Raw genomic sequence first — 13,401 nt, 5'->3', positions numbered from 1 at the left:
GAGCGTGGCGACCTCCCTTCTCTCTGTGGGGCTGCCTGTCAACTCCCAAGGCCGAGGGTCGTCCAGGGTGACTTTGTCACCCTGGGCCCGTGGTGGCGGCAGAGGTGGGGAGGGGCTGGGGTGTCTGTGAGGACCCAGAGTGCTCTGTTCTCGGCCAAGGGACCGGGGGTGGGGGTGACTCCTCACGCCGCCTCGGCCTCCCGCACCCCCAGCTCCCGCTGGAAGAGACGGCTCCAAGCTCTGGGGGCTGGAAGAGGAGGCCGCAGCAGCAGCAGCAGCAGCGAATGTGAGCAGCGGCCAAAGGCCTCATTTTATTTCATGCTGGGACCGAAGGCCCACAAGCGCCTTTGCCACCGTCTCCCCACAACGTCGAGCGCCATCCACTCCCGGCCCCCGCCCCTCCTGGTCCACACCCCAGAGCCCAGGCTCGGGACCACGTTCTTAGTCAAACGCGCAGCTCCCCAGGCACAGCGCCTGCCTGGCTGGGCCCAGGTCAGGCGGCTCTACTGCGGGAAAGGAGGCCATGGGCCGGTGTCCGCAGCGCCCGCGTCCCTGTGAGGGCGGGGACGGAGCCGGGGCCTTCCTCTTGCCATCTGTGGCCTGCAGGCTCCGAAACACGCAGCGTGCGTCCCTCCCCCAGGAGGTTCTGGGCAGCAGGAGGTGCGAAGGCCCACCCGCGGTCTCACATGGTGTAGGCTGCCCAGTAGATGACATTGACAGCGGCAAAGGCGGCTGGGAACACGGCGCGGGCGTAGACATCGATGGTGTCTGCGTCGATGGGCTTGAAAAGGGCCCGGAGGCCCCCCCGGCCACCCCCCTGCTTCTTTGTCTCCCCCGTCTCCACCTCCATGGACCTGTAGGAGCCCATGAGGTTCCCGGGCACGCGGCATTGCCGGCGGGACACAGCCAGCTCCTGGGTGACGCCGGCGGCCGAGAGGGAGAAGAGCACGATGGCGCTCCTCACGTCCATCTGCACGGGGGCGGGGGGGGGGGGATGAGCAGCCCCTCTGTGGGACCCCCAGCCTGGCCAGTGGCTCCACCCCCCAGCAGGCACCGCGGCAGGTCCAGGAGTCCCGGCCTGTCCCCCCGACCCAGGAGCGGCAATGGCAGAGGGTCCCAGGCCGAGCGCAGGAAAAGGTGCACCTGCCGGCCCGTACTGGGTGGGCAGGGGGGAGCCTCGGTCCTGAACACTGGAGACCTGGCCCGGCCCAGCCTCACCTCAGCCCTCTGCTCCTTGACCTTGGCCTTGGCCTTTTGCTTCTTCCGGTAGTCGGCATTGAAGTGGGCGAAGGCGTACTCTACCAGGGCAGCAAACACGAAGACATAGCAGATCCAGAAGTACACGTCCAGCGCCTTGATGGCGGATGCCCGTGGGAGGGAGGAGCGGGCACTGACCATCAGGGTGGTCATGGTCAGCACAGTGGTGATGCCTGGCGGGAACAGGTGGTGCCGTCCCTGGGCCGCTGCCACCCCCACCCCAACCTGGGAGCCGGTCATCCTCTTATCGGGCCCGGCCTGGCCGGCCAGTGCCCAGGACAGTGCCTGAGGGGCCACCAGGCCAGGCCTGTGCTCGTGACCGGTGCACTCAGGGCCCGGCCCCAGGCTCCCACCCTTGCACCAGCTCCCTGGGGGCGGAGGCCAGGGCCCCGTACCTAGAGAAACCCTGGCGGGCACCGCGGCCTGGCTAATCCAGAAGGAGACCCAGGACATGGCGACCAGCAGGATGGAGGGCATGTAGGACTGGATGATGTGGACGCCGCGGTTCCTCCGCAGGTGGAAGGCCAGGCTGAGCCGGGGGAACTGGCCGGCTGCCGGAGGGCCACCCGTCAGGGCCAGACCTGCCACACGGCTGGCAGTGCGCAGGAGGGGAGGGCTGGGGCGGGCAGGCGGGCCACGGCCAGCCTCAGGGAGACACCCTACCCTCACCGCGTGAGGGCCAGGAGCCGCCCGTGCCCCAGGCCTGGGCTCAGCGGAGGGGCCAGCCCTGTGGTGGGGCCTCCACGGGAAGGAGGGACCGTCCCCCCCAACCCCCTCCCCTGAGCGCCACGCTCCCTCCCTCCTGCCCTCCTCGGGCACAGCCAAGCTCCCACGATGGACACCAGGATCAGGAGGGGCCCCACCCCTCAGGGGCCCCACCCCTCAGGGACCCCCCCCCCCGCCCCCGCCAAGCCCTGGACGCCATGAGGGACCGAGGAGTGAGCCCGAGGAAACCCGACCCGGCCACTCGGCTGGCACCGCTCATGCGGAGCGGCAGTTTGCCAGCCGCAGCCTCGGGCCCTCGAAGCCGGCCAGGGGCTCTGTTAGCAGCACTCGAAAGCCCCAGGCCAGGCTCGCGGGCGAGAGGCCCCGTTACCTGACTTGAAGTTCATCAGCTCCGTGCTGAAGCGGTAGCTGGTAATGGTGAACTGCGCCAGCTGCAGCTGGTCCAGCCCGTGGATCTGCTCCTGGTTTTCCGACCAGTAGTAGACAATGTCCTCGGACGAGTAGCCGTCTGCAGGGAGCCCACAGACAGGCAGCAGAGCCCGGCGCCCCCCAGCCCCGCGGCCCCGCACACAGGCGGGGACAGCACGGGAAGACCCGGCCAGGAGCGAGGGGGCCTGGGGCCACGCTGGCACTTTGGCAGGTGCAAAGGCCAGAAAAGCTGGAAGAAGCGCAAGCCACCCTTGCTGGTGGCCCCCGGGAGCTGCCTTGCGGGCCCAGTGACGCAGATGGGTGTCTTGTGGGATCCGGGGCCAGCCGGCCGGGCGGTGACCGCGGGAGGAGGGCTGGCCTGCTCAGGGTCGCAGCCCCCTCTGCCTTCAGTTTCAGCCCCTGCGGCTCGCACCCACCCCAGGTGCCGCCCTGACCCCGGGCCGGGCTGGCTGCAGGGGCCCCGCCGCCCTCCCTCCCCACGCTGGCTGGGCACTCACAGCTTTCCAGATGCAGCATGCACTCCTGCTCGTCCAGGGGGTACTTGGCCAGGTCCATGTCGCAGGCCACCGTGGAGGTGATTCTGTCCAGACAACAGGCCGCTGAGCACCCCAGGGTGAGGCCTGGCCCCGGAAGCCAGCAGCCCCCCTGCCGCCCCGCAGACAGAGACACCCTAACCCCAGCCAATGGGGCCTCTTCAGTGGGGGGTTGGGATGCGGGGTGGAGGCCAAGCTGCCTCTCTGGGTGGAAACTGGAAACCGTGGCCATGTCCCAGATATACGTGCGTTTTCATTCTGGGATCAAGAACTGGATTTCATTCACTTTCCTCACCCTTGAAAACACCTGACTATCTAAGCCGGGGGCCAGGGCGGCAGGTTCAGCCTGAGCACCCCGCCCGCCCCCGGGCATGGCCTCTGGGCACCCCTGCTGACCAGGCAGCCTGCTAAAGGCTCGGGTTGCCAAGAGTTCTGGGTTTCCAAGAGAATTTCGATTCTTATGTAAACCTTCTGAATTTTAGAATGTTGGCAATGAGGTCCACAAAGCCTGTGTCAGAAAACACACATTCAAACGAACACACGTACACGTCTGTTCACGACAGTCACAACACGGCTCACGACCGTCAGCGTGGAACCAGCACAGTGTCCAGCGAGCGAGGAGCTGACACACAAGCTGATGCGTTCGTGCAATGGAGTGTTTGTCCCTCAGAAGGCAGGAGCTTCTGATGAGTGTCACAACACAACGAACCTCGAACACACCGAATGAAGTGAGACCAGTCGGACACACTGACTCACAGAGGGCATGAGGACTTGTGCATGAAATGGGCAGAGCAGACACATCCATGGAGACAGAAGGCAGACGGGCCGCTGCCGGAGCCAACGGGCACTGGGCCTCCTTCCGGGGGTGAAGCGTATGGGAACCGAGACGAGGGGACGTTTGCACAACGTTCGGAGGGCACCAGGCATCACGGAACTGTTCGCTTTTAAATGATTGATGTCACGTTACGTGAACTTCCCCCCGGTTTAAAAGCAGGAGGACACGTGTGTGTCCCAAAGCAGCCTTGGCTGGCTGTCCGCCAGCAGCCTCTGCGGTCCCCTTCCTGAGCAGCTGCTGGCAGCGGGGGATATAAATACCGCCGGCCGCCGCCAAGCTCCGCGGGCCGGCTCACCGGATGCTGTACAGGATCACGCCGTCGGGCTGCAGCCTGATGAGCTTGTTCTCCACGGTCACGTCGTGGAACCAAGCGGACTTGGCGTTCACGATGAAGGTGTCTGGGAGCCACAGCTTGTCCACGAAGCGGCTGTCCAGGCCCAGGGTCTCGTTGGTGTGGTTGTAGGAGAGCCGGCTGTCCCGCCAGCTCTGGTGCAGGAACACGGTCATGGTGTATTCCTGGGGGGCAGGGTCTGGCCATCAGCCCCGCTGCTCCGGGGCGCGCTGGCCCGGGGGCGGCAGCGGGCAGAGCTGGCCGGGACCTACCATGTTCACCTCTGAGATGTGGTCGATGCTGGCCACCTCGATGGCGAGTGCCACGTTCACAGGGGGCCCTGCGAGGAAGGAGCCGGCCCGAGGTGGCGGGGGGCTGAGGCTAGGCCCCGGCACCCCACGCCCCCCACCACAGGCAGGCAGGACAGGGAGCAGCCAGGGTTTTTGCAGGGGCGGCAGTCTTGGTGCCTGAAGCCTGAGAAGATCCACCTGGCAGCCGTCTCGCTGGGGGGCTGACACACCCCTCGGGGGAGCCAACTTCCACCAGCCCAGAGCCAGGCGGGGCTCACCCCACAGCTGGCCCCAGTGGCCTGCCCGCGCCCTGGACGGCCACCCTCACCTCCGATGCCGGGCCGGAAGTTGCGGGCGTAGCCCTCCATCAGGCCGTCCAGGTTGGGTAGCCAGGATATCTCCAGGTTGGAGCCGACGTAGTCGCCAATGTCATTCATTGCCCTGGAGATGCAAGGCCCGCTGGTCACGGGCAGGGTGCCAGGGGCCGAGCCTGTCCTGGGCACCCAGGCCAGGTGGGCAGGAAGGACCCAGCAGGCCCTGGGAACTCACACCAGACACAGGGAGCCCCCAGGAGGGGCAGGGCCAGGATGCTCGATGTCTCCCCTGGCCTCTGCGCTCGGTTTGCACCCCGCCCACCCGGCCAAGCCCCCACGCCCCCTCTAAACCAGCCAGCACACCCACCCCTGGGGTCCTCAACAAATAGGCCCTGGGGGACCCCAACAAGAGCACATGGCCTCCTCTCAGCTTCTGAGAACCGGGGGCCCTATAAAAGGCGACTTGGGAGCAAAGACCCGTGACCAGGAGGCTGAGGGCAGGGACAGGAGGAGCAGGGGACGTCCAAACCTGGGACTCTGGGCCAGGCTGAGGGCCCCTGGGGAGCCTGCAGTCAGCCTCCTGCTCTCTGTCCCTTCCCAGGCAGGCCCCATAGGTCCTCTAGTTGCCCTGTGCTTCTAGGGCTCAGCCTGACCCTGGAGCAGCTGGGGGCAGTGCCCCTGGTTCCAGCCTAGGCTGGTCCTGTTTGTCCATGGCAAGGACACACAGGGTGACCGGCACAGGCCAGCTGCCAGAAGCTCCCCAATAGCCGCCCCTGCCCACCATCATCTGGTGAACAGTGACCCCCAAACGCGTGTCCACCTGGAGCCCAGAATGGGACCTCATTAGGAAGAAGGGGCTTTGCAGATGCAGTTGGCTAAGATGAGGCCATATGCTAGAGTAGGTTGGGCCCTAAACCACGGCTGCGACCAGTGTCCTTACAGGAAGAGACAGTGGACAGACAAGGCGAAGCCACGTGACCACAGAGGCAGAGTCGGAGCAATGGGGTCACAGGCCGAGGAAGCCGAACTCCGGCAGCCCGGAGGCCAGGGAGAGGCCTAGACATGTCCCCGCCCTGCCCGCACCCCCGGCTTCAGACCTCTGGCCTCCAGAATCTCGAGAGAACTATTCCCATGGTCTCAGGCCCTCCAGGTTGCGGTCCCTTGTGACAGTGGCCCGGGACCCACACACTTCCTCCTCTGGCCCCCTGTCGGGGAGGGGCCTTCCTCCTCCACCGCCCCCCGGGGACAAGGGGACTTTTCAGGAGGAACCCGCTTGTTTCTCCCTGAATCACGGCTGTTCCCAGTGGGAAAAGGCCACCAGGTCACCCTGGGCCCAAGCCCCTGGGGGATTCATGACAGGCCCGGGTCTGGACAAAGGGGCTGCTGGGAACCCTGAGACAGAGCAACCTGAAGTCAGGTGTGGCTGCACCCAGGCACCCCCTCCCAGCTTTCACCGCGCTGCTGGCCCGCCCTCCCCTCTGGGGTTCCTGCTGTGCAGCTTCCAGCCCCCTCCTGGGCCACTGCAGCCCCCCTCCCCCGACTCTCAGTCTCCATCCTCCTCTTAGGCGTCGGCCACGCCTCCGCCTCCGGACCCTCTGCCGTCAGGCCCCACTTCTTTCTCCAGCGCTACCTGACACCCACGTCCGTCGTCGAGCTGATCCCCCCCCACCCAGCCTGGGGCAGGATGCTGTCCCATCATTATTCACCCACCCATTGAGGGCAAATGGGACCCCCCAGGGATGTGACTGAGCGGGGACAGGATGGTTGCAGCCTAGGCCCAAATGGCGTCTGTGAGTGGTGCCAAAGCAAGTAGCTTTAAGGGTGACGAGGGTGACAGGAAAGGGAGGTCAGGAGCTCCCGGCTGGGATGGGAGAGCCTCCCCCAGAAAGTGACATCAGAGCCCAAGGAGAGAGAACCGGCGCCTGTCTGGGGGCAGGCAGAAGTGGCTGCAGCGACAGCTCCACGAGGTGGGGCCCAGGGAGGGGCCTGGAGGGTGGCAGCGGGGGGCACCGGGGCCACGAGTGGAGAGGGGTGGACAACAGAGCTCATCCGGGGTTGGGGGGAGGGGGGGAGGCGTGTCTTGGGGGACAGAAGACTGTGCTCTAAGGGCACCGTGGAGGCTGGGGTGATGCCAGGCTGGGCCGTGAGGGGAGGGAGGCAGAAACACAGAGACAGGAGGGGGCCTGGTCCAGACCCGGGGTTGGGGAGGGGGCAGTGTGAGGCGGGGGCTGGGCATCCAGCTGGACTCGGCCCTGGACCCTGCCCTCTCAGGTGGCGTAGAGAAGCACCAGCAAGGCGCCCAGGCCCCTCATCTGCTTCTCCTGCGGGCTTTGAGGAGGGCTGAACTGGACGCCGGAGATGCTCAGCTAGTGCCACCCACAAAGGCTGCTGTATCCCGCAGACCCCCGGGGCCCCTCCAGGCCAAGGCTAGGCGGGGGGGTGTGGCCAGGGAGAGGCTTTGGTAACCAAGGAAAAGGAGGAATTAAAGGAGGCCCCAGCCCCAAGAAGGCGCCATTCCAAACGCAGATGGAGGTCACGCTCAAGGTCAATGGGAAGGGATTCCGTGAGGCTTTATTTTTGGACCGGCCCAGCTGCCACCTTGCAGCAGCGGCCAGCCAGCCTGGAGCGAGGCCGTCGGGAGACACTGTCCTTCTGGCCTTAGGCTGGAGGCACAGGCGAGCACACCCGCCCTCGGCCAAAGCCCCGTGCTAGCTCAGGGCACAAAGGCAAGGCCAAGGGCAGCCCTCACTGAGAAGCCGGCCCCAAACGGTCAGGGCCCCAGCAGACTCTAAGCCTCTGCCCTCTGTGGGGTGAGAAGGAACAGGACCCTCACCCCCGCCCTGCGTCCCTGCTCCACTAGGACGAGGCTGGTGGTTGATGCAGCTCTGAAGGGGCACGGGGGCCCAAGCGCCCAGGAAGCTGTGCTCCATGCAGCTCTGGGTCCTGGAGGGCCCTGCCCTCCTCTACTGCTGCAGGCGGAGTCCGGGTGGGGGTCGGGCAGGGTACCTGGTGGGGGGAGCTCGGCACGGGGTAAGAATGTGGGGACTCTGATCAGTCTTGGGATAGAGCATCTGACTCATCCGACGGCCCAGGAAGTCGGCGGTGGCTGAGGGCTGGGGTTTCCTTAGAGGATCAGAGGCTCAGAGACACCGGCTCCAGGCTCCGGCCAGGGGGACGCCACAGGCTCGGTGAAATCTCCTGCCCGGGCTGCTCCTGGTGTCCTCTGGCCTCCCCCCACCCCCGCCTCCCGGCCCCACCGGAGACACCCACTCCTGTCACTTGCCTGTGGCCCTGGGGACAGAAAAGGGAAGGTGGGTGTAGCTGAAGGTGCCCCCTCCCCGATCCTCGCCCACAGATCCCTGCCAGCTCTGCTTTTAGAGCAGCCACCACACTGGCACCTCAGTTACCAAGGCGAAGAGAAACACCACGATCGGAGGTGAGCGCGAGGCAGGAGCGGCGAGGCACCTTCTCCAGGGAGACGGAGGGCCACCCGCTTGGGTAGGCAGCTGGCAGATGGGGTGGTTGCTGCGTGAGTGGGTCTTCCAACTCAGGGAAGTGTGGCCGTGACCCAGTCCCTCTTAACCCACGAGGACCCCTGGGATCCGGGCTGAGCAGTGGCAGCCGGATATCCACCTCCCATTAGCCCCGCTGTCCCCTCACACCACCCCAGGGGGAGAGGGGCGGGAGGGCGCATCCTCCTGGCTTCCGAGGGGAGGGGTATAGGAGCAGATGGGCAAAGAGGCCCCAAATGGATGAAGGCCCCCACAGCTCAGAGGCCCTTGTCCCGACCGGGCCCTCAGCCCTGCAGCCTTCCTGCACAGGCAGACAGGCTCACCCCTCCCCCGGTACCCCAGGAGCCGGATGCGGGTCGGAGTTCAGACACTTCAGAGTTTAGAAAAGCCATATGATGTGCTTATGGACTCGAGGGGGAGTCTGGAGAATTCTCCAGCAGAAAGTGTTATCATGAACAAAGACGAAAGCAGGGCAGGCTTTGCCGCCAAGACTTTTGGCATCAAACTTGGACTAAGATTTTGGGGTTCAGAGAGACTTGGATTTCAAAACTGAGGCTACATGGCTGTGGGACTGAGCTAGTAACCGACGCCAGGCCTCTGTCCGCGGCCAGACCTCAGTGCTTTGCCCTTCCTGGTACCGTGAGGCAGGAAAAGGAGAAAGGAGATGGGCCCGTCGGGCTCCATACAGGACAAGCCCTGGGACAGGGGCCACACGCGCCACCTGCGACCTTGGCGTAAACGGTGGCCTTCCTGACTCTGCCCCCGGCCCCACCAAGGAAACTGTGACTGCACATACACAGACATGTTCCACGTTGCCTGAGTGCCCACAGCCAAAGTAAGGGCTAGTGTTCAACCATTTCTGGCTTTGAAAGTCCTGGACGTCAGCTGGTTGGCCACGAAGACCATAATGCTTGGGGGGGGGGGCAGGGAGCCGCTTTTGCTCTGTCTGTTTGTTTGTTTGTTTGTTTGTTTCTGCAGCCCTTGTACCAAGACAGTTTTCAAAAAGACCCCTCACACCTCTATGGTAGGTGGCCAGGCTCAGTGCTCAGCGTGCTGGGGGATCCAAGGCCCACATCAGGTCCACAGAGAGACCTGGACGGTGCCAGGGAGGGAGGTTGTGCCAGGGAGGGAGCCTCAGCCCAGGGGCTGTTCCTTCTTAGCCCCTTCCTCTGCAGGCAAGAAAGGGCATCTTCTCTCGGCTCCTGCCTGGGGCTCCTGGCTCCCTCCGTTGCATACTCTGGAGTCAGAGGGCACGGAAACGGCCCTGTGGGGTCCCCTTAACAAGCACACACTGCCATGAGGTGGTGCCCACCGCAGACCTGCCAGCTTCGGCGGAAGCAGGTCCTGGTAGCTCTGTTCTGGTGGGAAGGGGAGAAGCCTCTTCCCGGGTCCCCAGGTCCCTCCTTTCTTCCTGCCTGAAGCTCGGGCCATCTGAGCGCTCTGTCAGCGCCTGCAAGGACACCAGCCGGCCGGGGACCGGCCAAGGGACAGCTGGGGCCGAGGGACGCGAGCTCAGCAGCCGAGCCCAGCCCGGGCACAGGGAGCCCTGAGAGCGGCTCCGACGCCCTCCCCAAGCCCCGCGCCGCCGGTTCAGCACCGGGAGGCGGACAGCACCGAGGCGGCCAGAACCAGGAACAGCGCCGCTGCCGGCGCCCCAAGCGCATGGTCCCCAGAGGGGGCCCGCGGGGGCGAGCGGGTCCGGGGAGTCACGGGGGCGAGGTGGGGCACCGACGCGGTGGGACCCGGCGGCGCGGGAGGCAGACGCGAGGACCCGAAGACCAGGGGTTCCTGCCGGGCGCTACCCCAGCAGCCGGGGCTCCCCATCGAGGGCGACCCCGGCGCTCGCTCACCTGGTGCCGCGGTGCTGCTGCGCGCAGAGCAGCAGGAGCGGGGGCAGCAGCCACGCCAGCGCGCCCATGGCCTCGGCCGGCTCGGCGCCGGACCGGGGGCGGCGTCGGGGTCCGGCCGGTCGCAGGCGCTCGCGAAGTTGCTTCGCCCGCGGCCGCGGCGGCGGCGCAGGCGGGCGGGAGCGGGAGGCGCGCGGCGCGAGCGCGAGGGCGGACGGAGCGCGGAGCCGGAGCCGGAGCCTGAGCCGGAGCCGCCCCGCCCCAATCCGGGCCGCTCCCCCGCTGGCCGCCCCGCCCCGTGCCGCGCCGTCCCAGCGCCTCTGCCCTTGCCGGCCGCGAACGCTCCTTCGCGCCTCTGCCCGGTGGCCACCCAGGCGCACGACCCGCGCGGACGCGGCCTCCGGCTGCCGGCCCGGCGCCTGGACACCGACGGGGGCGGCAGAGCCTCGTCCCTGAAGCAGAGTGTGCCATGGGCCGTAGGCGGGGGTCACGGATCCCGGGAACTGGTGGGGCCGCGGAGGGTGCCAGCATCCCTGCGGCAGGCACCTTTAACTGGGAGAGACACCTCCCCCAACACCGGCAGGCGCTTCCAGAACCCTCACGCTTGGGCCCCCGCGGTGAGAGGAGCGGGGCCCACACTGGCCGCAGTTCTGTGGTCAGAATCCCTCTCCGGGCCGGGGATGCGGTGACCCTCTGCCTACCGGGTCGGGCCCCATCTCCTGTTCACACGCCCTCAGAGGGCATGGGCGACTCTGGGCTCTGACAGGATGGCACCCACCGTGCCCGCCCAACTGCTGAGAAAGTCAAGGCCCCTTGTGTTCCTTCTCTGTTGTGACTCGAACATAAAAGCTCTGTGCAGTTTCCCCCCAAAAGCTGACCACGAACTTGAATCGTTTGGTCTCACTCACTGACTTGGAGACGCCACATCAGCTGATGACCCAACGTGAACATCTTAGGAAAACACCTGAACAGGAGAGCCGGTCCTGGAGTGGGGGTGGGTCCCGGCTGACCACGGACCCTGGAGGAGCAGGTGCAGGAGGAACGGCTGGAAAGGGCTTTGCTCCTGTGACTTTCTAGCCCAGTCCTGGGGCCCAAATATCAGGGCACTGCTTCCCAGCTGCCTCCTGAAGCCAGGTACGAGCTCTAGGAAAGTCAGGCAGGTCCCAGCATGCGTGTCTCCCAGGAGGGGCCTCTGGGTACGTGGAGGCACTGCCTGCAGAGGTCCATGGGCTGCGTGTGTGCGTGTGTGCTCTGGGCCTCGAGGCCACATCCCGCATTTGCCCTCCCACACAGGACTCGAGAGTTAAAGAGTTAACCCTCAAGAAGGGCAGAGAGCACGGCCTGGTAGGGGTACGTGCCCTGGGTGGCCTCGAGGGTCATTTTTATTGTTTCTCGGCTAGAACAGAACCTTGACTGTCGGCTTCTTCATAGGGTCCCTCGTGTCTAACGGGTTCTGGCCTATGGTGGGTGTTTCATAAACGTAGGCAAATACAGGGGCTCAGAGCCAGCAAAAGCCAGCCAACAGGCAGAGTCAGAACCCCTCCCCCGCCCCAGCCCCGCACTGCCTCTCCTGCCCTTCAGGCCTGAGCTTCGGTCTCTGCGCTGGTCCAAGTGCTGGCTCTTTGGCTGAGTTCACTGTCACGCTCTGTCCTTGGATCTGGGAAGATCAGGTGCTGATAGCCTCCGAGAAATGCTGCTGACCTTGAATCACTTGATGCAATCAGCTCAGGATGAACCAGATTATTGCTATGTTCTTCCCTCTCCTCTATTGTCTGAGGCATAAAATTAGCACCGAGCTTTCACCGGAGAGCCGAGCTGTGCGGGCGGCTCAGCCGTGGCTGTGGTTGCTGGGTGGCACTGAATCGCCTCTTCCTCCTCGAATCCTGCAGGCAAGCATGGCTTGACACCAGGAACAGGACAAGGTAGAGCAGCGACCTGCACCCTCATGCCCAGGATGCCGGGATATTCGATGACCTTAAATCCAAAGGCTGACGTTCTTCCCCAGAGTCTGCCAGCTTTATTTCAGGTCTGTACTGTCTCTAATCGGCTGCAGGTTGGATCCCAGGAGTGGAACTTTTCATCCGTCCAAGTTTGCTGAGAATGAGTTTGTCACACTCCTGAGCCTCGGTCACATCCCACTGTACCCACTGGGTCTCTGTGCTCATCTTCCGCTCCACCCGGAAGCTCCAGCTGCCCCAGGATGGGGCAGGCCTGCTCGGGGCAGGGCCACCAGGGCTCAGGGGACCAGGACTTGTGGGGTTGTTCGGCCTCGGGCTGGGGCAGGCCCCCAGAAGCGGCAGCGTCACAGCGGGCAGGTGCCCGCAGTCCTTGCCCCCTCCCCCGCGTTGATAATTCAGGAAATGGGAGGTCTGGGTGCTGGGTCCAGCCCTGCTCCTGACTGGCTCTGTGGCCTCAGGGAAGTCATTTCTCCTGGCTTTGTTCTGCTCTGTTTACAAAAGGAGGGGCTGCGCGTACACACACTTTCCCAGGCACCAGAAGTCCTGGATGATGCCGAGCTCACTGGTGATAATGGGCTGTTTTCCTTGAAAACTTTCTCACTTGCAGGTGCTCAGGAAAACAGTGTGGGTTGCTCCCCACGTTTATTCCCGTCCTGCTATTGTCTCGTTGTTGTTGCTGTTGTTCGAGAAGGGGGCAGAACCTCATCCTCCAAGGGTCACTCTGGTGACACTTTCCAAATCAGTCAGACGAAGAATCTCTATTTCAGGCGAGGTCTGTGCTATTCACCTCCTTGTCCCCTACTGAAAGCCCAGGACAGGGGACCCGCTGCCAGAGCATTGGGACAGGGATGCCCGATCCTCCCCCCTGAGGCGTCTGGTCCCCATATGTCCACGCGCTCGCCGTTCTCTTACTGCACGTGTGACCTGCGGCTGCTTCATCAGGGTGCCCCCGCCGAGCCCTGGGGTTAGGGGCTCGGGGCAGTGGCTGCTGCATCTTCCTCCTGTTTGGTGCGGGGAGGCAGCATGCCCTCTCCATATGGCGCTTGGCAGAACCGTCACCATGTGGCCCTGGGAGCTATGGAAACCCTGCGTCTACAGCCGCCCTGGGAGTCACCAAGCCAACCCGCCCCTGGAGAGCCAGGCCCTCGGTGCACCTGGGAGCTGCAAAGTGTGGTCTGTGGGTCCACCTGACCCTTTTCCACCGTCTTTCCTCGGGCGACGCCTTCGCTATGCGCTCGCAGCGGATGGGGAGAGATGTGCCAAGTGCAAAGCCTGGGCGGAGAGCTGGCCTGAAGCCAGGGCAGCAGCAGGATGGCCCCAGGAGGCTGAGGTGAGTCACCGGGATCCGGGAGGACTGCACCGGCCACGC

At 65.0% G+C, this 13,401-nt stretch overlaps 1 protein-coding gene across 2 annotated transcripts; it reads right to left on the bottom strand.

Moving 5' to 3' along the window:
* Window positions 1–285: 285 nt before the first annotated feature.
* GABRD (gamma-aminobutyric acid type A receptor subunit delta) lies at window positions 286–10,252 on the bottom strand. 2 transcript variants are annotated; one of them, XM_084962582.1, is made up of 9 exons: window positions 10,078–10,252; window positions 4,730–4,842; window positions 4,384–4,451; window positions 3,492–4,296; window positions 2,910–2,992; window positions 2,354–2,491; window positions 1,653–1,808; window positions 1,219–1,430; window positions 286–970 (listed from the first exon to the last, which is right to left on the bottom strand). In XM_084962582.1, the coding sequence occupies exons 5-9, from the start codon at window positions 2,965–2,967 to the stop codon at window positions 683–685; spliced, it is 852 nt and encodes a 283-aa protein (XP_084818708.1). In that variant the 5' UTR covers window positions 2,968–2,992; window positions 3,492–4,296; window positions 4,384–4,451; window positions 4,730–4,842; window positions 10,078–10,252; the 3' UTR covers window positions 286–682. The 2 variants fall into 2 exon arrangements, with proteins under 2 accessions (XP_084818708.1, XP_020950858.1); XM_021095199.2 differs by having other exon boundaries at window positions 4,076–4,296.
* Between the last annotated feature and the right edge of the window lie 3,149 nt (window positions 10,253–13,401).

The sequence above is a fragment of the Sus scrofa genome, chromosome 6 (assembly GCF_054392235.1).
Source record: "Sus scrofa isolate SSC_HxYL_T2T_F1_AM1 chromosome 6, Sscrofa_HxYL_maternal_Yorkshire_Landrace_v2.0, whole genome shotgun sequence".
NCBI lineage: Eukaryota > Metazoa > Chordata > Mammalia > Artiodactyla > Suidae > Sus > Sus scrofa.
Note: the sequence above shows the minus strand (reverse complement) of the source record. Positions and strands in the feature narration are given on the sequence as shown.

Bases quoted from the DNA above. Each gene is read 5' to 3' on its own strand.
- GABRD (XM_021095199.2), bottom strand. From the start codon at position 10,145: ATGGGCGCGCTGGCGTGGCTGCTGCCCCCGCTCCTGCTGCTCTGCGCG. The intron at 1,809-2,353 runs GTAACGGGGCCT...GCCCTCCGGCAG, and splicing joins GCTGATGAACTTCAAGTCAG to CCGGCCAGTTCCCCCGGCTC. The intron at 971-1,218 runs GTGAGGCTGGGC...GCCCCCGTGCAG, and splicing joins TCAAGGAGCAGAGGGCTGAG to ATGGACGTGAGGAGCGCCAT.